Here is a 25,416-nt window from a genome sequence, read left to right as displayed (position 1 = left end):
GAAGTAGCACTCATCAGGGAGTTGGCTGGGGGCAGTGCTGACAGTTCAGAGAAGACTTTCCTGGGTCTGTGAACTGATCGATCCTGCCCGGGAGGTGGTGAAGACAGTGTGTTGTAAAGAGAAGGTACAGCCTCTGAAGTTAAACCGTGGTGAGTTCAAGTGTGGTTTCCACCCCTTCCAGGCTGTGTTACCTCAGGCAAGCACAGAACCTCTCTGATGCTCAGTTCCCCATCCGTGAAGTGAGATGATGAGGCTTACGTCGTCATAGGGTCACGGGGGGGACTGAAGGCGGTAACATGTACCCGTACCCAGCCGTGCCAGGACGGAATAGACAGCTAATGAATGTTCATTCCCAAGTTCTCTCCTCAGACTCGCTCCTGCTTCAGAAGCCCCGGAGATGCTGCTGCTTCTATTTCCCAGCTCCCCTTGTAGGAGCTCCCATTGGTGTTCAGCAGAAGTAAGAGCAAGGCATGCCTTCTCTCCCTTCCAGCGCAGACTCTCAGGGAGCAAAGCATCTCCGAGAGGCACCATTAGACAGGAGGCAACGCCATAGTCAGGTGGAAATCAGGGCGGGGAAGGCGTGGGGGTTGCCAAGTGGTGGAGGGGCCACAGTCCTTCCTCATGCACCTGTTTGAAGTAGAGCCCTCTGTTCGGGGAGGGCGGGCAGCAGCAGGGGGCGTAGACCTTGGCAACAGGTACCCTGACAGTGGTGAATAACAGATGAAGGCTCCCTAATTGGTGTTATTACACATGCATTTCCTCTCCATTCATAATGATTGGACACTTAGACCTCTGCCAAGCGCTGCTGTCATCGTTCTAGCTGAGATCCCAGCAGCTGTCCGGACCAGCCGCTGCCACACTCCAATCCCAATGGGTGCAGTTTATTTTTTGTTGGAGCTCAGTTTATTCTGAGCACACTCCCCCTGTCTCCTGCCATGGAGCATGCTGTCTTCCTTCAGATGCTTCTCACTGTCTGGGACATTCTAAACTGAGAGGCAGGGGAGGGGGGCTAGTACCTGGGGCCTAAGGAGGTGGGGGTGGGTCATGGCTGGAGCTTAAAGACTCAGCTGGCAGAGAGAGGACACGGTCATTCCCACCAGCCCCCTGTCTCTGGGCATATCCCTGAATGCAGCAGACCTCAGAGCTTAGTGTGCATCAGAATTACCTGGAAGGTTTGTTAAAACAGATTATGGGGGCCCTGCCCACAGTATGTCTCATTCAGTAAGTTTACGCAGGGCTGGAGAATTTGCATTTCTAGCTAGTTCCCAGGCCATGCTGCTGCTGGTCCTGGGCCTCACTTTGAGGACCACTGTCTTAAAGTCTGGTTCCTCCAAGTGTAGTCTGTGGACCAGCAGCTTCACGCCAGAGTTTCTTAGAAAAGCAGAATCACAGGCCCTGCCCTTGACCTCCTGAATCAGAATCACATGTTGACAAGATTCCCAGATGGTTTATATACCGGTTACAGTTTGGGAAGCTTTGAGGCACCACGGGACTGCAGGAGCACAGAGCTGGGGAGGGGGTGGGGCCGCTTAGGAGGCGGGGCCAGGCGGCTACTGTTCCCCGTCCACTTGACTATCTTGTGATCTTGTGTGCACCAGGAGAAAGATTGGGAAGTACTACCTTAAAACACCCAAGCAGATGGATAGAGACCGTCTACGGAGGGGGTTTTAGCCCCTACTGTGTACCTTAATCCTGCCTCTCACCACATAACAACTGCTTGGTCATCCCTGCCCCACCCCTCCCACCCCCGTGCACAAGAGAACCCCCCCATCCCCTTCCCCCTGCCCTGACAGCCACCCCGCTCTCCTCCTTGCCTCGCAGGTGGTGGCCTTCGCCTCTCTCTTCTTCATCTTGGTCTCCATCACCACCTTCTGCCTGGAGACCCACGAGGCCTTTAACATCGACCGCAACGTGACCGAGATCCACCGGGTAGGGAACACCACCAGCGTGCACTTTCGGCGGGAGGTGGAGACAGAGCCCATCCTGACGTACATCGAGGGGGTGTGCGTGCTGTGGTTCACGCTGGAGTTCCTGGTGCGCATCGTGTGCTGCCCGGACACGCTGGACTTCGTCAAGAACCTGCTCAACATCATCGACTTCGTGGCCATCCTGCCCTTCTACCTGGAGGTGGGGCTGAGTGGCCTGTCTTCCAAGGCAGCCCGAGACGTTCTGGGCTTCCTGCGCGTCGTGCGCTTTGTGCGTATCTTGCGCATCTTCAAGCTCACGCGCCACTTCGTGGGCCTGCGCGTGCTGGGCCACACCCTGCGCGCCAGCACCAACGAGTTCCTGCTGCTCATCATCTTCCTGGCCCTGGGGGTGCTCATCTTCGCCACCATGATCTACTATGCCGAGCGCATTGGCGCTAGGCCCTCCGACCCGCGGGGCAATGACCACACCGACTTCAAGAACATCCCCATCGGCTTCTGGTGGGCGGTGGTTACCATGACGACGCTGGGCTATGGGGACATGTACCCCAAGACCTGGTCAGGCATGCTGGTGGGGGCGCTGTGTGCACTGGCTGGCGTGCTCACCATCGCCATGCCTGTGCCGGTCATTGTCAACAACTTTGGCATGTACTACTCCCTGGCCATGGCCAAGCAGAAGCTGCCTAAGAAAAGAAAGAAGCATGTGCCCCGGCCGCCCCATCTTGAGTCACCCATCTACTGCAAGTCTGAGGAGACTTCGCCCCGGGACAGCACCTACAGTGACATCAGTCCCCCTGCCCCAGAAGAGGGTATGGTTGAGAGGAAACGGGCAGGTGAGATTGGGGGTTGGGAAGGAAAGCCACCTCTCCCCCTGTGGCCCAGGGAGTCCCCAGATGATCTAAGGCCCTTGGAATTTGGGGTTGTGCTTTACTACTCCGGGCTTCCCTGAGGATAAGATGTGCCTTTAAGAGTGCAAAGTATTGAGGCCCATCTCTATCTTCTGGTGTTCCAGTAGCTTTCTGAACGTCAGGGTTTGGGAAGTGAATGTCCCACTCAATTTAGGCTGTGATGGGCAGTGCATGTGGTTGTAAATTCCAGTACCACTTTGGCTGCTGTGCTGTGTGACCTGAGGCCAGTCACTTACCCTCTCTGATCTTCACCTGGTAAATGGGAATGATCTCCTACTCCCAAGACGTTGATGAGACCCAAACAAATGACAGATGTGAGAGGGCTTTGAGAAGGAAAAGCCACTTTACAAGCACCAGGCCTTGTCGTTATTAGCTAGACAGCAGGGACAGCTGTTCTTCCAAGGTGCATCAACGCATGAATCATTTCTTTCCAAACACTGGAGTCTGATGTCTCTTGGCCTAATAAATGTGATAACGTAACAGCAGTGGGAGGCTGCCTTCTGTTCAGCACAAACTAGATTGAGTCCTGGGCTCAGGGTTTCACATGGGATGGGAGGGAACCAAGAGGGAACAGCCAGACAGAGTCAGGCAGGGGAAAAGGAAGGGTGGAAGAAGTGGCATCTGCATCCTGGAAGGGGAGGGTCTGAGGGCCTGGAACCTGTTCTTCAAGGATGGGAAAGGCCGCCCTTGGGAAGATGGCTTCCACCTGAGTCAAGAGACCGGAAAGGAAATTGGCTCAACCCGAAGCAACTTCGAGTTAGGATAGACAGCGGGAACCTGAGGGTTAAATATGCGGTGGGCTCCTGAGGGAGGTCTGGGATTCCTGGTCTAGGGAGGCCTTGGATGCCAAGCCCTCCCGGGGAGCTGGGGGTGGGCCAGGAGACAAAGATAGCAGCTTCTACAGCCAAACTCTGGGGGCAAAGTGGGACTCATCCTCTGCGGTGGGGGGGGATGCCTGACTCGAGACTCTCACTTGGCCTGTTGGCTGGGACCAACATGGCGTACATGCTGGGGCTACTCACTCCATGGGGTCATTTGGGGGCCTGGGTCTTCCAGAGACCTTGATGGAACAGGACCCCTCAGCCTCCCCCCTTCTCCCCCACCAAAGTGGTACCCCCTTCCCTGATCCCTGAATGTAAATCTCCCAGCCAGTGCCCCAGGGGATTTCAGCTGTACCCCGAGGCCCATTCAGAGCTCAGAGGGAAACCTAGTGTCAGAATGGCTAAGGCCCATCACCAGCTCCTCAATGCACACTTACCACGGCCCCATCAGCTATGCCTCAGCCTGACCCTAACCGTTTGGCCATGGTCAGGGCATTTGTGGCCGATGCTGAGGCCACTGCCTTTAGACCGAGCAGGCCCCTCTCCAGAGCTGAGGGCACCCCCATTCTGCTGCCTGACAGAGGCCGGGGGTTTGGGGCTAGAAGCCCACAGCAGTGGGAGCTGCACTGGAGCATCTCCAGTTCAGGGTCTTCCCAAGGCAGGGGAGCCCCAAGAAGAGGGCTCTGAATCCTTCAGGTACTCGACTCTGCCTTAGATGCCCAGTGAACAAGAGTAACTGCCTTCAGGGGGCCCAGGGAGATGGCCGAGGAAGCCACTTTCTCGGTTTAACCCTGACAATGCCAGCCCTCATCCCAGCAAGCCAGGCGTTCTCTGACGGAATGCAAACTCATCCAAGTGTCAGCCTGAGCCAGACCCAAGGAGGAAGCAGTCTGCCACCTGCCTCAGGCTAATCCCTTGGAGCAGCCCTCAGCAGACAGATTTTAGGAACCCCTGCTTCGGGTATCTGTAACTCCGTGTCCTGGGAAAGATGCTAGGCCAAGGCTGAGAAGGAGGCAGGGCCCCTGCCCCCTGCCCCCTGCCCCTGGCCCTCCCAGGCAGATGCCAGGCCCCCCAGGTCGGGGAAGTGACACTCTCGGTCCGGGATCTGATACCCCAGGCAAGCCCTTGGGGAAGGCCTGGGCAGCCCCTCACTCAGCCTCCTTTCTGTCTGCCCCCCTTTAGACTCCAAGCAGAACGGTGATGCCAATGCGGTGCTGTCAGATGAGGAGGGAGCTGGCCTCACCCAGCCCCTGGCCTCTGTCCCCACCCCTGAGGAGCGCCGGGCCCTGCGACGCTCTGGCCCCCGAGACAAAAACAAGAAGGCAGCCGCCTGCTTCCTGCTCAGCGCCGGGGACTATGCCTGTGCCGATGGTAGTGTCCGGAAAGGTATGGCTCCCCAGGCCGGGCAGGTGGGGAGCCCCCGGGGAGCTGAGTCTCCCCAGTGTCCCCTGCAAAACTTGAGGTCCCCTCCTCCCCTGAGGCCTTGGCCACCATCTCCTCGGCCTTGGACGTGCCCCCGCTTTTAAGATGGGTACTCTGATCTCCCAGTCCCTGGATTAGAAAGGCCTCAGGCCATCCCCTGGAGGTACACAGAGCCCAGCACAACCCACCCCAGTTGCCCACGGGAAAAACAAGTGCTAGAGGGTAAGGGGATACCAAATCAGGGGTCCCTGCCTTTGCCCTCCATTTTATCACCACCTCTCCCTCTGGTGCCTGCTGCGACCTTGAGGTCTGGCTCCCCAGGGTCACAGCCACCCTTTCCCTAGACCTCCCTGAAACACAGCTAGGATTTCCTAAGTAAGTAGTCCCGAGAGATGGCAACAACATTCAGGAGTCAGGGTAAGAATGAGCTGTTGGTATGCTGTCTTCGGAGAGCCTAGCATAGGCCCTATCTCTGCCATCCCTCATGGGGTGGGGGTGTGGGGCGCAAGAGCCCAGGAGGGTCCCCCCCCAGCTCTACAGGCCTCTTAAGGCAGAGCCAGAAGGTGACCAGGACATGAGGATTGGGGTAGGAGTAGGTAGGGAATGTGTATCCCTCTGAAGTGTGTTCTGAAGGAACCCCTCCGGGGTTCTGGGAAGTAGCGTGATCTCTCCATAAGGGAAGGTTGAAATTCTACCAGCAGGCCCCAGGCTGCAGCAGAAACAGGGCAGAAGCCGGGCGGTGGATCTGGGGATTCCTTCCTGCCAAAAGGGGGTCAGAAATGACCGAGGATGGTTGAGGGCCAGTAGTGGCTGAGAATAGGAGTGTCAAGAGCAGGTGCTCCTGCCCCGTTCCTGATCCTTTTTTTGTCTTTTTTTTTTTTCTTTTGCTCTGTTCCTGTGACATAACCTGCCTAAAAACTTAGTTCTGGGATAAACCTTGAGTCCCCCACGCCCCCCCAAAAAAAGCTTGTCCCTGGGTTTTGAGGCCACTTCTTAATCTGCCCTCTTTTAGCCAAATTTGCTCCCTCCACCCCTGCCAAACTTCTCACTAGCCCCAAGCTCCAGACCAAATCTGGGTTGAATGAAGTGGGGCAGGGGCTGCTACGGGATTAGCCCAGGATGCCTATGTCCTTCCAAGGATGTCCCCTGGCCTGCCCATTTCAGCCTGCAAGGCACCTTCCTGGCCCCTGTCCCCATGGGATCTCCAGGGCACTGTGACCCTAACCAGGCCCTGAGGGGTATGTGTCCTGTTCTGCTGGACATATGTCCTATTGGGTGGCAGCAGCAGGAGAAGCCATCTGGCAGCTGGAAGGAGACGGCCCAGAGGCCCTAGGTACTCCTGTGGGGCAGGAGGGATCCCCACCTCCCATGTAGGACTTGAGCCGAGTGCTGAGCACCGCAGTTTTCCTGCTGGTATCGTGAGGGGCTCAGTGGCAGCGTGGAAGAAGCTGCAGTGGGTCACACCCAGGGCCGGGGTCGCACGTGTGTGTGCATGGGCGGGAAAGTCTGGATCGCACACAGCGCCAGATCCCTCTGGGTGCCTGTGTGTCCCGGCTGTTTTATTTTCAAGATGCCTCCACACTGCTTCTTGGCAACAAGCATGTAGCTCAGCCAATTAGAGTGACCTTCGAGAAGGAACAGGTGGGTTGCTGGGAAACAGGCCCTGCTAAGCAAGCGTGGCAGTTAGCATCGCCAAACTCCCAGGAAGCACTCGGCAACTTTCCCCCTGCCAGACCGTGCCTCCCTTCTCTGCATTCAGGCTCCGTGTAGGAGCTGGAGTGGGGAGCCCGGGTCTCCTTCAGCCATGGGCACAGACCCCATGGTTAGACTCCGGCTGCCTGAGGATCAGAGTGTGAACTTCCTGGGGGGAAGGGGACTGGTGCTGATTGGGGTTGCTTAGGATGGAGAAGAGGGCTACTGGAGGCTATGGGGTCTTTGAGTCACTGGAGGGGAGCTTACCTGGGGACAGTGACAGGGCAGAGCTCAGCTGTGGGGGCCCTGAGGTCTGTCCTCTGGAGCCCAGATGACCTGGAACTCAGGGAAAGTCAGGGAGCCTTCCCCAGGCAGGCCAGATCCCTCAACCAGTGTGGGGCTGCGTGCACCACAGGGCCCTCCTGGAGCATGGATCCCACGGAGCTGCTCAGATGAGGGGCCATGCCTCTCTGACCCATGTGCCTTTTCTTCACCAAGGCTGTGCAAAATCCCGGAGTCTAAACAGCATAGCAGGAGCAGCTGGAACCAGTCTGGGGCTGTCTCCACTGGCATCGAGATACAGCTCACCTTATCCTCCGAGAAAGCTCCTGTTCTCCCACCCCTTCCACCCTCTCACCAGCCCTCCACCCGGACACCCTGGCCCTTAGCCGTGCCCCTGGCTCTCCCCACATCTGGGCGCACGCCACGCTCACATGCCCTCCAGCCCTCATTCCTCCGTAGGCCCAAGGGAGCCCGGCAGGAGGCAGGAGAACCCGGGCCCCCAAGCCTCTCCCCCACAGCACCCAACTCCCCAGAACATTCGGCTCTGGAGCCTGAGAGCAAGGGGGAGATTACTCCCAGGGCTCCTCCTGCACTGGTGTCTGGCCTGAGCCCGAGCTGCTGGCATTACCCACCACTGCCCTCCGGGACTTGTGCCTCTGAGCCTTGCCTCCCCTCAGAGTCCCACCTTCATCCTGGGGAATGCATTTCCACTCCTCGTGGCCTTCAGTCGGTAACCAGCCTGCGACTGACTATCTCTGTCTGTCTGTCTGTCCATCCTACTCCTAGACCAGCAAAGAATAAGGCTGTCCCGCAGGCGCCCCATCTCTGCTGGTGCATAGGGAGCTGGCTGGTCAGAGGAGCGGTGCGCCCCTGGGAGAGGAGGCCTGATGCTCTCCAGCTCTGGCCTGGCATGCAGGTGGGGTCCCTAGGGTCCCAAGATTGGCTGGCTGCCGGGGCATGGGAATGCCCTCCTCCCGGAAGTGACACCCTGTGGCGGCAGAACCTGGCATCCCATCTGCACCCCAGCAGCCGTATCTCTCCCGCGCTGCTCTCTCTGCTTCCACGAGTTTTTCTTCCCTCCTCCTCCTGCTGCCTCAGACTCCCAGCCCTGCCTGAGTCACCTGCCGCTCCCACCCAGCCTCTGCGCTCTGGATGGCTGCCAGAGCCGGAGACTCATCTAATTTCTATAATTAAGTGTATTCATTTACCTAATGAGCCCGGGAGCACAACAGGTGTGTGAGTCATTGAGGGAGCAGGGGTGCACCCTGGGCAGGGGCAGCTGAGGGGAAGTGTGGGGACAGAAGCAATCCCACCTCCTCCCGCTCCTGCATAAGCACCCTGTCACTTCCAGGCAGGGCGGGGCTGGGCTGCAGGGGGCCCCTCTCTAGCAGTGAACCAGGGGAGGCTCTCCAGGCCCCCTCTGTCCCAGGACCCCAGAAGGCCTCAGCCAAGACATTCCTGTTTCACCTGATGGGAATTAGACCTGACAGTGGAGCCTGGCAATTTTTAGAGTCAGATTACACAACTTTGGAGAGGGAATGACTAAGGTCCATATCTGCTCCTTCCAGGGTGGGCAAAGGTAAGAATGGCAAGACAGCCTTCAGGGACTCAGCAGGGGGCCGGGGAGTCTGGAGGTGCCCCCGAAAGGTGAACTGGGCAGAAAGTCCAGATCATTTCATGAGAGTTGGGTGTTGTGAAAAGCCTCTGCCAGGACCACCCCCCTTTCAGTGCCCTCTGTCTTCAGCCTGGGGCAGACACAGGAATGTGCCTTCCAGAAAAGTCTGCAGCGGGTCCTGGGATACCCCAACCCTGCTGTGGTCCATGAGGCCTGTCTCTGGCTTGCTCTCAGAATGAGATGAACCCCCAAGAGGTGAGAAAATATGGGGGCATCCATGTGACCACCCTTCAAGAGGGGACAGGCCCCTTCAAGTGACAGGGACAGGGAAGCCGTGTGGAGCAGGATGGAGACTCTAGGAGCCCTGTCAAAGCTGGGGCTTAGAGTCCAGCTGCTTCTAGGTGAGGACAGATTCAGTCCTGTCCCAGCAGGGGTCCCTGGCCCTGGGGTCCTGGCCCCAGCGGGGACCTGGTGTCTGGCTCTGTGCGAGCCCCACAGCGCTTCTGTGGTTGGGCCTGCTTTCCTGGCTCAGGGAGCTGAAGCGGCTATTTCTGAAACGGCCCTCAAGTTGTCAGGAGTCCAAGTTTCCACGGCACCCACCTCCTCTTTCCCTCTCTTCCCTCCCACAGGGACGGGCATGCTCATGGCACCCCTCTGGTGGGTACAGCTGTCCTTGGGCAACATGATATGGGAGTGCTGGGCTGGAGCCCCTTGTGCCTTTGGGAGATGGGCTCCTGCCTGTCCCCGCACTGGTTCTCTGGCTTCTGTTGGCGAAACACAGGACCTAGCTAATGACGGCAAAGTAGGCCATCCACCACAGCAACCTCTCAGGACCTCTGGGCCCTGGGAAGGGGCAAAGTGAGTCCTCGATTTATAGAGACCCACTGTATACCGGGCCCTGCCTAGGGAGGTGGCTGCCTGCCCAGGCCTCAACTTATCCAGACCTGGGGCCTCCCTCCTCAGGGAAAGACTCTCTCCTCTGCCTATAATCTGAGAGCACAGTTTGCTTTGTGTTGCATGTGGACTTGGACCTGTACCCATTACTTTGTCTCTGAGAAGCCTTTCCCCCACAGCTGGGGCCCACGCTGTCCTGGCAGAGCAGGGAAGCAGCCCAGATAGGAGCTGTTAACCTTACTGACAACCTTAGAGGCATTTCTCAACCCTGGGCGTTGAGGAGGAGCTCCTCCCCTGGGCTGTGAGCTGAAACCAGGGTTGTTGGCGGCGGGGGGAGTCCATTCAGCATAGGAGCAGGAGTCAGAGGGGAGACAGAATACCAGCCTGAGGGCTGGGACTCCAGGAGTCACCTGTTGGCCCCTGGGCTGCCCTTTCCCAGAGTCCCCTGGGAGGGGGGCCTCCTCTGCCCTGGCCAGAGTATAACCCTGAAATCCCTGCCCCCATGGCAGCCTCCTTGCCTGCCCTTCCTGTGTCAGTGCTGGGAAAGTAGGAGAAGGGAAGGCCCACGCCACTGACATTCCAGGCTGAGGATGGGATGGCGAGAAGGGCTCACTGAGCTTTGGGTTTCTCAATAAGATGCTTTTTTCTGGCTTTGTCTCCTGAGATGGACACATGGGTCCTCCCTGACCTTCCCCTTTGGTATCTACCCTCCAGCTGCTCCAACTCTGTTTCTGCCAGATTGAGGAAGAGGGGCTAGGCACCACAAGGCAGCACACTTAGGGACCTTCTTCACTAGCCCCCGGGACAGTGGAATGACCCCAGCTGGTGATGGCGGGTGGAGCTCTGTGGGGGTTCAGGAGCTGTGTGGGAGCCCAGGTTGGACCACAGGTCATGCCAGGAACCTCCCCCAGTGCCTCCATGCCAGGCTGCAGGGCTGTGGTCCTCCTGCCCACTGCACTGAAGTTGTGACAACCTGAAGGCTGGGGATTCCTGGAGCTCATTACCTGAGTACATATGGAGATAAGCTGTAACATGACCTAGGAGTCACTTGGCCTAGTTCTGGGTAGGCAGCTATGGGCGGGAGGAGGGGCTCACCCCATTCCCTGACCCATCCCTGTGCTTCCCGCCTCTTCGCCCTGGGTCCCCTTGCCTTCCAGCTCTGCTCCTGGCCTAGTCCTTAGCCCACAGGCTGTGGGTCAGCAGCTGGCTTCCTTCTAACATCTCATTCTTTGTTTCTCCCTTTCTTTTGCTGAACTCCTTGCCCCCCCAGAAGGCAATGTTGAGCTGAAAGCGTGCGTCCCAGTGTCTCACACCTGTGCTCTTTAAACACAGAGACCTGCCGAGACGCCCTCTCGCCCAGCTATGCCCAGGCTGAAGTCCTCACCCTCTCTTAAGCGGCACCAACGTGAGAGAGGCAGGCAGACAGACAGAAAGCCAAGGCTTAGGGAAACTCTGGAACCCTGGCAAGAATCTTTTGCTGAGAAAGACTCAGAGATCCTTGTTTGCCCAGGACTGATGGAAAACCTCCCATGTGACCCTCTGGGCCCAGAGCCATCTGGGCCCGATGTTCTGTCTGTTGTACATTGAAGAGATATATATGCACATATAGCGTCTATATTCATACATACTATACTCTCGTGTGTAGTGCACGTGCTTTTGGTGGTCTGTCTTCTTTGTCAGGCTGTGTCTCCCCCAGCCCAGGCCCCACCCCCAGGCTCCCCCACCCTCATCCCCTTCCCCTTCACTGACTCCTTATTTCTGCTGAACACGTATGTGGAATGTCCCAGGAAAAGAGCGTCTGGGAACAGCCAGTCCCACTGGGAGGGATCCCAGGCTAGACTTGCCCTCTTGGGGTGGTTTCTCCTGTGGCTTGTGGTCTGTGGAAGGCCTGCTTTCCCCCCAGGGCCACTTCCCCACTAGCCCCATCCCACCCCAGATTGGGGTTCTACCTCCCACCCTCACCTCAATTTGGGGGGGACTTCCAGGGGCTCCTTGGCTACTCCTTCCACTCCTTCCTCCCCCTTACCTCTGTCCTGGACTGAGAGGGGCGTTTTGTCTTTTTTTTTTATTTGGGAGTTTTTGTTCTGTCCCCTTCGTCCGTTTGTTTTCAAAGATGCTGCTGGGCAGACGGGCAGGGAAGGGGTCTGTCTGCCCATCCGGCTCAGGGGTCTGAGAAGGGGATGCCTCGGGCGAGTGGAGACCAGTTGCAATACTGTACTTCCTGGCCGGTGGCCAGAGGACCGTGCAATAGCAGAGGCCGGGTGACCCCTTCGACCTTGGCCTCTGCCCCTTCTGCAGCCCTCCCTCCCCACTCCACGCCCCCCACCTCCCGCCCTGTCCCTTCCTAGTGTTGGTCAGTCCTTTTCTAGAGCTGTCCCGTCATGTGTGTGTCTGAGGCATGCCAAGGCTGGGCCCTGCCGCCCTGTCTGGATGTCCCCCACTGTCATGCCGTGCTTGAGCCCCAATAAAAACTTCTGGAGCATCCTGCTGCTCCCGTGAGTGACTGCCTCTGCCTCTCCTTTCTGGCTCTGTGTCTGCGGGGACATCCTGGGCTTCTATCCCAACACGAGAAATGCAGCACACTCCTATCATTGGCAGCCCCCGCCCCCACCAGGAATCATCGCTACCTCACCACCCCTGCACTCAGAGCTAGACGTGAGTGCTCAGAGAGGAAAAAGGATTGCCTGGGGTTGGGAAAGGAAGACCCAGCTCCCCCACCCCCAGCATTCTGGTCTCCGCTGGTGCCCCCTGAGCCCCACCATAGCCTGGAAGGACGGAGGGGTTTGGAAGGAGTGCCCCTGTATTCCTGCTTGTTTCTGTGGGGGAGGGGCTCCTCCCAGCAATTGTGCTAATTCTATGTGGGCTAAGGCCCTGGGGATGCCCAAGGCACGGTGACGACTGGGTGGCTGTTGAACTGAGGCCAGCAGGGGAGTGACAGCACATCTGGGACTACTGAGGGGTGGGGAATGATCAAATCCTGGGCCCAGAGAGGATGGGGGTCATGGTATGTAGTGGTGACACACGGCCCCTCCCGAGGTTTTCCCCGATCACTCACGTCGGGGCACCTGCGGGGCTGACTCCCAGGCGTGCAGCTTCACGCTCAGCTGTCACCGTCTTGAAATCACAGCAGAGGGGGCCCTGCGTGTTCATTTGGCACTGGACTCTGGAAGCCACGCAGCCACATCTGGGGACGTGTGTCCGTCCACCTCACCCTCTCTTATTCTAGGCAGAAGCGAGAGGCCCAGGGCCTCAGTTCAATGTCTGGATTCAAAGCTCGCCATGTGCTAGCTGGGTAACTTGGGGCGGCTCACTGAGCCTCTGTTTCCCGGACTGGAGAGAACGGGAATCACAACAGCCCCCATTTCAGACACCATGAGTGTCCAGACCTGGCCTGGAGCCCTCAGTGTGCACATGACACACGATGGGTGCCCGGCAAGTTGTTAGTCCCCTCCTCACACTTTGCTGTAGCTCTCAGGCCTTTGCACAGACTTCTGAGTTCTCCTCCATGTCCGGTCACAGGGGGCAGGGGCGAGGGAGGCAGAGCCGAGGGGATAGAAGAAGTGAGGGGAAGCCTGCTCCTGAAGTGGGAGAGGAAATCGGGCTTGGAGCCGGAGCCAGCTGAGGCAAAACGATGGCAGGCAGCCAGTTGTCAATTAAAGATAAGATCTCCTCCGGCCATGGAGGGTGAGTGGGGGCTGCAGGGCCCCCCCCAGACCGGAGAAAGCCATTTGCAGCCAGGCTCGCCTCAGAGAAGCCTGGCCGGGCGATAATGGGCGGGGATGCACTGCTGGCTCTGTAATGATATTACGCATCAGGGCCCACGTCCAAAATGGTTGTTTTCTTGTTGTGTTTTTTTGAGGATGAGTGGAACCATTTTATGGTCAGGGGCCAAGGGCCAGCAAACAGCCCAAGGGTACCAACTGCCAGGGTGGCCCTGAGGGGACCCCAGGAGATGCAGCTGGAGTCCCTGGTGACCGTCTGATGACAGACTTCTGGAGGGGAGAGGGGTGGCATACAGGGGCGGAGAGTTCAGGGAGAGAACAGACCAGCCCCCTGCCTCACCTTACAGAAACAGCGGGCAGTGCGGTCAGGGTGGAAAGGCAGTGCCTTCCTCAAAAAGCAGTGCCTGATCCCAAATTACTGAGCTGGTCAAGAGAACAGGACACGGGTGTCCAAGACTGACATGGGGAGTCAGACAGACTCAGCTGTTTGGACTCAGGAGTCCTAGCTCCAAGACTTTATTTTATTGTTTTTAAAGATTTTTTTTTTTTTTTTAATTTGACAGAGATCACAAGTAGGCAGAAAGACAGGCAGAGAAAGGAGGAAGCAGGCTACCCGCCCGGCAGAGAGCTGGATTCGGGGCTCGATCCCAGGACCCTGGGATCATGACCTGCACTGAAGGCAGAGGCTTTAACCCACTGAGCCACCCAGGTGCCCCTGGCTCCAGGACTTTAATCCAGACTCAGGAGTCCTGGCTTTGTGACTTCCTAGCTGTGTGACCTGAGGCAAGTCACTTAACCCCTGTGAACCTTTGTTTCCTCATCCATGGAATGGGAGTAAGGAGAGCGCCCACCTCACCGAGCTGTTGGCAGCACTCAGGGAACTCGCCTCTAAGGCCGTGGGTGCAGTGCCCAGCACAGAACCGTTGCCCACAGATACTGGGGGCAAGGAGAGTGTTGTGGAACAACTTACCCTAGTAGCCCTCCCCAGTTTGGTTTACAGCCTCTCCTTCCAGCTAAGTGCTACAGATTAACCTCATTTCGGTAAAGCCCTTCTCTCTGCGTGGAGAAGGCAGAGTAGGGGTCGTAACACCAGACAGCTAACACTTACGGAATGTTGGCTGATATATCCAATGCCCTTAAATAGGCATTCCGAGATTGGCATCCCCATTCTTGTTTCATGGAGAAAACTGCGGCACAGTACGTGGGTTCATTTCTCCAAGGTCACACAGCTGAGAAGTGGCAGAGATGGGATTTGAACCTAAGCCGTCTGTCTCCATGAGTCCAAGGCTCTGCTGCTTTTTAAAAGGAATGGGGCTTCTAAGTCAGAACCCCAAGGGTAGGTAGGGATTTGCGCTTTTAATGTTTTTCATTTCTTTCATCTCAACTGATTGTGCTAGCAAAGGTATTGTTTTCCCCTTTTAAAGATAACCTAGGACTGAGGAAGTGAGGGATCTGGTGGTACTCCCCCTCTCCCCCAACACACACACACATAAAAAGGGATGTCATTAATTAATTAGCATGACTCCCAACTCGGAATTGGTTCCTTCCTCTGCAATCCACTGAGTTTTATTGTCTGAGGCTCAGAAGGGGCTGACTGGGATGAGGTCCGATCTGGAGACCAAGTTACAGCAGGAGTGGCTCCGCCTGGAGAAGAAATGGGATTCCTATCCAAGGGAAAGCGGGTTTAGCTTATTTTCTGATCCCAGAGAGCAGACCTAGGACCAAAGGTGGAAATGTTAGGACAGATTGGGGTCAAATAAAGAAGAACCTGACTTTTTGTTTTCCTTGCTATTAACAAATTTCACGCACTGTATTAAAAGCACCCCGTACCAAATCAACAGGGAAGGAAGGCCCCGTCCCGTTCCCATAGTCCTACGCTCCTCCTTGGAGGTGACTCTGTTAATTGGTGACACTGGCAATTGGGTCCTTCCAGACCTTGAGAAAAAGGGAAGCTTTCTAACAACTGCCGAACAGGAATGGCCTGCCCTGTGGATATGAGGTCCCCGTCTCTGGAAGTGTTTGAAGAGATCCTGGGTGGTCACGTGCCACGGTTGGTGGGAAGAATATCTGCTGGGCGTGGGAGGTTGAATTAGAAGACCTCTTCCGGTTCTCACACGTTCTGCCTGGGGGCTTGGGGGTGGCACCCTGCAGCTCCATAGTGGGGCAGGCAGGTCCGGAGCCCAGGTCTTCCTAACAGGACCCGGATGAACTCCTCTCCCAGCATGAATTTCCTCCCAGCCCTTTACTCTGGTGGGTAACTCCCTGGTAGACTCTCTGTTTGCCTCTTTCCAGCCAGTCATGGCTGCCTGCCAGGGCAGAGACTGGCATTTGTGGGGCATCTGAGCCGATGACTTGGTTGACACCCTCGGCTCGGGTTGACGATGTGTAGCCAGTCCCCACCCCTACAGCCTCCTGGGGCTCTGACAGCCTCATCACCATGAGCACCTGCCTTCCTTGCCAGGCTCTGGGCCTTTGTGGGATCGACATGACAGGTGGCCCATGAAATGGCCCAGTCACTTGGGGCTGTGGTCATCACACCTGAGCCCCGGACAGCGTTTCTCTAAAGGCTACAAGTGCTGCCAGGGACGCTGGGACCTCAGCTGGGCCTGACCATAGCATCATGGGCTGAGGAGAGGGAGACAGGAGGAGAGATGTTGGGTCTCCAGATCAGAGGGTCAGAGGCCTTCGGCTATCGGTGCTGGAAGCTTCTCCTTTCCTCATGGGGCTGAGGGACCAGCCTGTCACCCTACCCCTACCCTCACCCCCAGGCACCATATTTACCTTCAGGGCTATTCCCTAAGAGGCTCCCCAAACTGCAGGGCTCTGCTTTTTCTGAGTTAGGGTCCCTGCTTCCCTACCTCAGCAATTCCTGGTGTGGGGAGAGGGGGTGGTCAGAGGAGGTCCCTTCCTTTCTCTCTCTACTCACTCTCCCCTAGGTGATCTATCTCGTCCACACCTACAGTCTGAAACACCTTCTAGGACCTGGCAACGGCCACGTTGGTAGGTCGGGCCCAGAACTCTCAACTCTATTTGTCCACTGGACAGACACACAGTGAGCTTTTTCTCTATTCCTGGCCCATGTTGGGTGCACATCAGCAGCCCTCCCCTTCCTACTCTCCACACACTCACCCTGCCCGCTCAGGCCCCCTCTCGCCCACCCAACACTGGGCTCTGAGTTCACGGCTCTCCCCTCCGTGTGCTACCATAAGCTCCCCACCTTCCCAGTCTGAGCCAGAAACTGGGGTGTCGTTGCTAACCCTCCCTCTCGAACCTGAATTCACTCACTCACTCACCACACATTAAATCTTTATTTACCAAAGGCCTATACCACATCCTGGGGCACCGGCAGGGAGCCAGGCCAGCAGGACCCCTGCCCTCAGGGGGCTCATGTTCCAGTGTCACGAAAGACCAGTAAAGATCTCTCCCACCCTCATGCCAACCCCTTATGGTCCCATCGTTCCTCCCTCTGAAATACACCTCACAAGCCCTCCATCTCTCACTCTTCCTCACTGGCTCCCAGCTGCCTTTTCTGTAAGCCCGTCTCTTCCCAGCAGCCAGATAGGGCTTCTTAAATTGGACAGGAGGATCCCGTCCCCGAGGCTTAAACCCTCTGTGGCTTTCATGATCCCGTGGCATCTGAATAAATTCTGAACTCTGTCAAGGTAAGGTGGGGAGGGACCTCAAGGGCCTGTGGCTCTTCAGGCCCCTCCCAGCCTCTGCCCTGTCACCCAGGCCTCTCCCCTTTTAGCCGCTGAGCCTTTCTTACACGCACCATCTCTTCCAGGTTTAGTGGAATACTGTGCCCACCTTCTCAGACTCCTTTTGCCAGGCTGAGTTCTTATCCCTCTGCTCTGGCCTTAAATGTCACTTCTTAGTGGCCCCCTCCAGTGCCCTGTGCTGTCTCCTACCACTGTAGCAGGCTCCTTTCCTCCCAGGGGCTTAGCACACTTTGGAACGACCTATTTGTCTGTTGCCTGCCTCCCTGTAAGTACCTGGGGCCCGGCACAGTGCTAGGGGCTCCATAAATATTATATGAATGAATGAACGGGCAGACCTGACCGGGCCATGAGCAGCCGCCGAACTACACCCTCTCCTTTTCCTCCAAGCTGTTTCCAGCTGGCTTCTGCACCTCCCTTCTAGGGCATTCCTGGGAGTCCTTGGGGAGGAACGTGAAAGCTCTTCTCTTTACATTATGCATTTCCTGCCTGAGAAACTGTCAGAATAATGAGGAGGGCTGAGAGAGAGGGAGGCTGAGAGGAGAGCTCTCAGAGCTCTTCCTGCTCTCCCTTCTGGAACTTGGCTTCCACCTGCAGTTTGGGGAATTTGTGCAAACCCCCTCCCCCACCAGTGAGCTACCAGAGGGAGCGCATTCACCTTGGCTCCCCTGGGGAGGGGGGCACAGCTTGCGTGGTAAGTGCTCCCCCTGGCACGGGGGAGTGAAGGAAGGAAGTGAGGGAGGCAGGAGGGATGAAGGCTTGATGAAGAGGGGAAAGACGAGGCTGGAGGGGACAGAGGCTGGGTGTGTGGAAGAGGGAACGAACACGAACTGCGTGGGCCAGTCTGCCCCCTGGCATGCGCTCTTTCTGGAACTCTGAAGCTCCTGGTCCAGCTCAGGTGTCTGGGTGGGACGGCAGTGTTCCTCCAGGGACATCCTGAGCCTTCAGCTCAAGAGCTTCGGCCCACTGGGGTATGACTACCCCTGAGGGGACCTCTGTAGGGACCGGAGCCTGGGATTCCTTAACCCGGGGGCAACTCCATTCCGAATATCCCTAGAGACCCCCTCACCACCTCCTCCACCCCTCCAGTTTCTCACCTGTAGGCCCCAGGTCCAAGGACAGTTGCTTCAAATTCAATGATCAGTGATCAAATGTTCAAATCATATAACCAAGAGAAACACACAAAAACAGGCTTTTCTCCATGCCCTCAGACCTCACCCAAGAGGAGCTCAGAGAGAAGGTGTCCCACCTGGCCCAGGCCCGGCCAGCTGCCTGTTGGGAAGACCAAGGGTGAGCCCAGGAGGCCCAGGAGGCCCAGAGGAGCTGTTCCTGGACTAGCTGTTGCCATGGTGGCCCTCCCTTGGGGGGGCGGCTGCCAGGTTGCTATGGAGAGAGAGCTTCGTAGTCGTCGCTGCCACCACTCTCAGTGCAGAGAAGCTGCCACAGGATCCTCACCCTTCCTAGGCCACTAGATGGCCAGCCTGGGGGCCCGTGGACTAGAGAAGCCCACAGCACCAAAAAACAGGAGTCAGAACTAGCTGCCTTCCCAATATCCCAGCTGCGTCCGACCTCATGCCTCAGGAACGTCTCCTCCCCTGAGGGACAACACTGTTTGTACTCCTGGCAGATAGATTAGGGACCTCATTTCTCTTAGGACACCCCTAGAGGTGGCAACCAGCTCCTGGGGAGCCTAGGGATAGGATAATGAGGGTAGGGGGTATGTAAGAAGGCCCCAGTGGTACCACTTTCCCTCTGGGCCTCAGTGTGCTGGACTGTGACTAGCTAATTTCTCTGGATAGAACTGGAAAATTGGTTTTTAGAATCCTCCATCTCTCTTCCTGGGTTTTTCTGTACCCTCACTAAATGCCACCCCTTTATCTATATCTCAAGCACACACATTTCCAGGGGCCTTCTGTTCTCTTTGCCCTCTCTTCATGGTCTCATCTATGGATCAAAAAGTATCTTGTGCCAGTCATCCACACTCTAGTATAAATTAGGGCTCACACATATTTTATTTCCCAGGATGCAGGATTACTAAACTTCCTCTCAACTTATGGAGCAAGAGCCCCCTTCTCGATTATATGGAAGTCTGGAGAGTTCCAAGCAGGATAGTTTTTTAGTTTTTTTGTTTGTTGTTTGTTTTGATCAGAGAAGAAAGCAGGAGCTCCTTATGTGAATCAAATTAGAGGCCAAGGTTCTACAAGGAGCTCTGGCTTCGCTTTGACTAATAAAAGAGAAAATGGAGCGCAAAATTGGAATTAGAAGTGATATGCAGTAGAAGCTGCCTCTGTCTAGAAGATCTTCTCTCTCATTTTTGTCCCCCTTCCATATTCCAGTGTTGAGTCCTCTGCCTAGCAAACACTTATTCATCCCTCAAGACCCACTCAACTGTCACCTTTTCGGAGAGCCGTTCCTGGACTCTTCCTTTATACTCTCACAGTACCTTGTACACCCTCCCCCCGCCAGTGTAGTACTTAGCACCAGGATAGCTTATCGCCTGTTTGCTCATTTATGGGTGTTTCATTTATTAACTCTCTTATCTCCAGCCCCTGCTCAGTGCTGGGAGCTCCATGATGAATGCATGAGCAGACAGGGAATGAATTAGCTCCCCACTGCTGACTTTCCTCATGCGCACCTGTCATTCTAGCCCATGCCTGGTCTCAGAATTTGTCCAGAACAATTCCCTGGGATGCTGGACCTCTCCCTTTTCCACCCCACCCCTGTGTGCCAACCAAGTCTCCATTCCTGCCATCAGAGCCCCCAACCACAGCCCTGACTCCCCTCCGCTTCCCAGGCTCTGACCACCTGGGCCTTTCTCTACTGGAGCTAATGGCTTCAGACTGGCTGTCACTGGAGTCTACCTAGGATGGCTAAGGGCTTATGTCCCGGGTTCTTCCCTTCTCCATCTTCCAACTGCTCAGTCTTCACGAGAGTGTTCTTTTAGGAGCTTCCGGCTCTCTCCAACTCTCTGAGTGCCAATTTGGGCAAAATCCCTGCTGCAGGCATGGGCCATAGAGAGAGAGAGACTGGTGATGATTGTTCCCACAGGAGCCGGGGTCAGTCCCAGGTCATTGCTTGGCTTCAGTTTCCACATCTGTGAAATGGGAATTCAACCATCCCCACCTTCATCCAAGGGAGGCATGAAGGTTAAATGAGGAAGTGGGTAGAAGAGTCTTCTGGAACCCCGAGAGTACTACCTGAGGTGAAAGGTTATCATTCATCTGACCTTCTCTCAGGGGTTGGGGTGTTCCTCCAGAAGAGGAGAGCAGATGCCTCTGGAAATAGTAAGAGCTCACACTGAGTGGGTAAGCGGCCATGTGTTATTCTGAGCCTTCTGTGTGGATGAATCCTCAGAGGAGACCCAGGAGGTGAGGGCTCTTTTAATCACTTCCGTTTTACAGATAAGGAACCAAGGCACAGAGGTTAGTCTGACAGAGATCTCACAGGCAGATTGTCCATGCCAATTTTGACCCAAACCCATTCTGCCTGGCTCTGGCCCCCACACCCCTGGCCACTGGCTCTGTGGCCACACGCAGCCACGGGTTGAAGCTGGCCCGCTTGGCTCTGGAGCCACCGCTGTCGCCGATTAACTTCCCACACCCAGAATTTTGCCCTCCCCCCACGGCTTTGCTGCTTGTGACCTGTGTGACACTGGGTAAATGACTTAACCTCCCTGGGCACTGTCCCCCTGACTGCGAAATGAGGCATCTCCTGGAGATTGCCCTGGGAGGATACACAGAGGTGGAAGGCACGAAACAGCCAGCCAGACTCAGCCAAGCGGATGGTGCTCTGGGCAAGTCCCCCATTTATACTTAGAGAGACAATCGGGGGAGTAGGGCTTGGCAGGCCCGACTAGAAACCCTCTTCCAGAAATCCTTGCTAGGGCCATTCACTGTGGGGTGACAGGATGAAGACCATCCAGCATGATGCGGGGCCCTGGGTCGGAAATGCTCATGAGATGACCAGCTGGGGTGGCCATTTCCCTCTTGGTGACCCAGGAGCTCCCGTGTACCTCCTTCCCAAGGCAGTGAGATGGCAGAGAGAAGCCCGCCAAGCTGTCTGTCTTCTCCCCTGTCCCCCAAGTCTCGTCCACACACACCTGCAAGCTATGGGGAATGGGAGCCAAAGAGCGAGTAGGCAGGAGAGAGCGCTAGAGGAGAGGCAGAGAGCAGGGATCCTGGAGAAGGGGGTGGGGCGAGAGGGAGGGGGAGGAAAAGGAGTGGGGGCAGAGAGGAAGGGTGGAAGATGGAGGAGTAGGAGGGTAAGCATGGCGGGAGGAGTGAGAAAATGCCAGGAGGGGAGGAGGGGAGGAGGGAGAAACAGGAGGGACCAATCCCCGACTGTGGGACCTAAAATGAACTCAACAGGCTGGAAATAGAACAGCTGGGCAAGCCCAAAACACTGTTTGGGTGTCTGCTGAGCAAGCACGTGAATGAACAGAACTGGGGGAGCAATTCAAGGAAGAAATAGATCATTTCATCTCAGAGGTAGGTCAGAACAGGAGGCCTTTATTCCAGCCCGCCCAGATTACTCAGGCTTCTTTTTCTGAGGGTGTTTTCTTTACGTAAGCATTATTTTTAACAGGCTGCCTTGCCGGATGGGTTAGCCTGACGCCACCCCATCCTTGGCAAGTGGGAGGCTTCAGTTACTCGGAGACCAAGACCGCTCCCGGATTTTTATTGTAACCGTGGACACGTCTGGCTTCAGGGGAAGAAATCTTAATCTGCTCTCGCTCTCCTAATGGAGGCTTAGGACTCTGAGCTGTGTCATGGGATACCACTTTCCCTTGTTAGAACAAAACCCACTTCTGGGATGGGCCAGGACTGGCCTGGGGGACCCTGTCTCTCTTAGCACCCCAGGGCTCCATAATGCCTTTTGGTGGCCTCACCTGATACCAGCACACTTCACCCCAGGAGGGGCATTGCCCACCTGGGGCTCTGCCACGGGACTCTTGCCCTGGCTGTCAGTGGCACCCTAATCTCTGCTCCCCACCCCCGCTCCACCCCACCCCCATAGTGCTGTTCCATCTCCCTCCACCCTTCCAGACCCTGGCAATCCTTCCCACCTAGGCTCCTAGGGAGACTCTTGGGTCTCAAAGGCCATTTGCTGACTCTCAGGACCCTTGAGCCCCCTGAAGTTGCTGCCAAAGCTGTTTGAATGTTACGTCCCACAGGAGAGATTCTGAGCTGTCCTCAGATGCCCTGAAGAGTAGTCTGGAAGTTAGAGGTTGGGCCAGCGCAGACTATGAAAATAGCTGGAGCCAGGTGACCACTGGAGACTCCTTTTAGCCTGCCCGAGGAGTCCTCTTCACACTGGGGCTTTTGCTCCATCATGGATTTCTCTGGAGTTCAGCTCAGCTCTCCTTGGGACGAACGTGGACAGGAACCGGGGAGCCAGAGTTCTAGTTTTGCATTACCACTGGCTATGCTATCTTTGGCCACTTGCTTGCTGAGCAGCTGCCTTTGTCAAATTGGGGATGATACTGCCCACCTTAGCAGGTTCTCCCAAGGCTCGAATAAGATCCCATGGTCTGGCTGCTTAGCCCGGTACCTGACATATTTCATAAAGCTTAACTTGCTTCCTTCCTCTCTCTCTTCCTTCCTGGATGAACACTGAGGAACCTTTCAAAACTGAGCAGGTAGACTCCACTAGAGGATATTTCGGGGAGACCTAAACTGGAGAGAAAGAACACAGGCCATCCCACAGCCTCTCCAGGAGGCGCTGGGACCGGGGCGGGGGGGGGTGGTTAGCCCTGGGGGAGGATGAAGAGAGGAACGCTTGCTTAGGAGCCTGGGAGCTGGCAGGTGTGGGTCCATTCCTCAACTTCTGACTCTGTTTCCTCTGCTGCTCTGGGCTCCAGTTTTCATCAGAAGGCATTCCCACGAAGCCCCTGTTGGAGATCAATTCATGGCAACAAGCAAGGAGGGAGTCTTATCTCTAAGAATTTTCTTGTTTCAACTGGGGGGTTAGTTCTGGACATGGTGATTATATATAAAACCCCAAGTGGAAATGGGCCCCCAGTGTCCATTGCCTTCCCAAACTGGATGCGTAGAAACACATCAGCCATAAGGAAGCTGATTTAAGACTCTTTGACCCCCCCACCCCCACTGCATACACCACCAAGAGAGACATTGAATGTGGAACCATCCTGAACTCTCCCCTTCCCTCCACTGCCTCTCCTCTTCCTCTGGGCTGCAGGATCTTGGAGTAAAGGCGGCTCTTTCTATGCACTTCATGTAGAACTAGAAGTAAAACAAGTTAGCTTCCTCTTCTCTGACACTGATGTGCTGGGGGACCAAAGAGGGTGTTTCAGAAAATTCAGGAGTTCCTCTTGGTTCCTTGTACCATTTGTGACTCTTCCAGCTTTCCTTGCCCTTGTGTGAGCCTTCTCTCGCCGAGACAAGAGACCAGCATCTCCGAGAATGCCCATCAAGTACTCTGAGCTTTTCAGTTGCAAAGGGCAAGAGAAATCAAAGCCGCCTCCTATCTCCATCCAGACGGTAGCGATCGGGGCACTGGGTGGCTCGGTAGCTGAGTGCCTGACTTTTGATTTCCACTCGGGTCGTGATCTCAGGGTCTTGAGATTGACTCATGTGTTGGGCTCTGTGCTCAGCAGAAAGTCTGCTTGAGATTCTTTCCTTCTGCCCCTCCTCCTACTCCCTCTCTCTAAAATAAATAAATAATTCTTTAAAAAAAAATGCAAAACATAACCCAAGGCTGTGCCTTTGCTTGTCTCACTTGGCCAGTGCTGTGTTAATGCCAAGCTGAGATTCTTCTTACTTTGTACTCACCTGGCCCCAAAGGCTGCCAGGGTATCAGCTACTAAGCCATTAATCCATAAAAGCCATCTACACCCTTCCTTAGATCCCAGAAGGAATCTCAACTCTGTCCTGACCTCGGAAGCCACCTTGGCCTTTTTGTCAGTGCTTTCTTCGCTCTGAATCTGGGCATCACATCTGTAATTTGATGCCTAGGAAATATTTTTAGCTACCAACCTTGATGCAGACGTCATCCCTGTTCACCACAGGGGTAATGAGAGGGGAAAGAATTGGAAGATTCCAACACCTTCCTGAAGGGTCTTCCTGAAAGACAAGTCTGGCCACGTCCCTCCGTTTCTGAAAACCCTGCTATGGTTCCCTGTCAGATAAAAGTGAGGTGCCCGAGACCATCTGGCCCCTCAGGCCTCAGTCCCTGACCCTCCCTCCCCACATACCCAAGTAGCAGTGTTCTTCCAACTTGTACCCTGTCCTACTTTTGGTCACACTCTTCCCTTTCCTTACAGTGACCCCCACTCGCTCCACCTTGTGAAAACTACTCATCTTTGGTGAAGTCTTTCCTGATCCGCGCAGCCCACCAGCAGAACTCTGGGCCCTCACAGACCCTGAGACACCTTTATGAGAGCATTTCTTCACACTAGGTATTTACCTGGCCACCTTTTAAAGAGTCATAGCTCGGACTCACCTTTTCTGTACTTCCACTAACTCGGCCAAGGGACCTGTGTAGATACTAGGATAGTAAATATATTAGGGAAAATTATCCAAAATTTAGATAAGGCCAGAAGGATGACTGTATATACCTGCAATGTCATAGTGAAGTTTTGTTTAATAGACCTACATAAGGACTTTTTTAAATTTTCTAGAACTGTTGCTATCAGCATAGGACTTTTGAACACTTGATATTTAAGTGTGAATGCCACAGGTTCAAATGAAAATATTTAGGACACGTTGGGTCAAACAAAATGTATTATTAACATGAATTTCTCCAGTTCAGTTTTACTTCTTAATGTGGCTACTGGAAAAATTTAAATCACACACATGGCTTGTGTTATAGATCTAGGGGACAGTGCTGTTGAAGAAGACCGTTTCATTGCTTGACTTTGTCATTTCCCTTTACTAATAAAGAACTCAGACTGTCAAGTTGCATGTTAACTTGTAGATTTTTAAAAAGATTTTATTATTTTATCTGACAAGCAGAGGTTGCAGAAGAGGGAGATGGAGAACCAGGCTCCCCGCTGAGTGGGGAGCCTGATGCAGGACTCAATCCCAGAATCCTGGGTTCATGACCTGAGCCAAAGGCAGACGCTTAACTGACTGAGCCACACAGGCACCCCTTAACTTGTAGATTTTTGTCTGGTAGGGATTTATTTATTTACTTATTTATTTTTAAAAAGATTTTATTTATTTATTTGACAGACAGAGATCACAAGTAGGCAGAGAGGCAGGCAGAGAGAGATGAGGAAGCAGGCTCCCCGCCGAGCAGAGACTCCAACGAGGGGGCTCAATCCCAGGACTCTGGGATCATGACCTGAGCCCAAGGCAGAGGCTTTAACCCACTGAGCCACCCAGGCGCCCTAGGAACATTTTTTTTTATTGTGAAAAATTTTTTATTGTTTATTACATAACAAAATTTACTATATTTA

General features: G+C 55.2%; 1 protein-coding gene across 4 annotated transcripts in view; it reads left to right on the top strand.

The window, feature by feature from the left end:
• Positions 1 to 24,899, top strand: part of KCNC4 (potassium voltage-gated channel subfamily C member 4) — a 35,707-nt gene extending 10,808 nt beyond the window's left edge. Inside the window, exons 2-4 of one of the 4 annotated variants that reach the window (XM_032881506.1) lie at positions 1,822 to 2,758; positions 4,837 to 5,040; positions 24,280 to 24,899. In XM_032881506.1, the coding sequence (XP_032737397.1) occupies positions 1,822 to 2,758; positions 4,837 to 5,040; positions 24,280 to 24,305 (1,167 nt within the window). In that variant the 3' untranslated portion in view covers positions 24,306 to 24,899. Of the gene's footprint in view, positions 1 to 1,821; positions 2,759 to 4,836; positions 5,041 to 7,266; positions 9,050 to 10,829; positions 11,192 to 24,279 lie in introns of those variants that run through there. The other 3 variants (XM_032881505.1, XM_032881504.1, XM_032881503.1) reach the window with 3 other exon arrangements.
• The last annotated feature ends 517 nt before the right edge of the window (positions 24,900 to 25,416 follow it).

Source organism: Lontra canadensis, unplaced genomic scaffold, assembly GCF_010015895.1.
Source record: "Lontra canadensis isolate GAN:19392208 unplaced genomic scaffold, GSC_riverotter_1.0 scaffold75, whole genome shotgun sequence".
NCBI lineage: Eukaryota > Metazoa > Chordata > Mammalia > Carnivora > Mustelidae > Lontra > Lontra canadensis.
The sequence above is the reverse complement of the archived record's forward strand: the minus strand, read 5'-3'. Positions and strand labels throughout refer to the sequence as shown.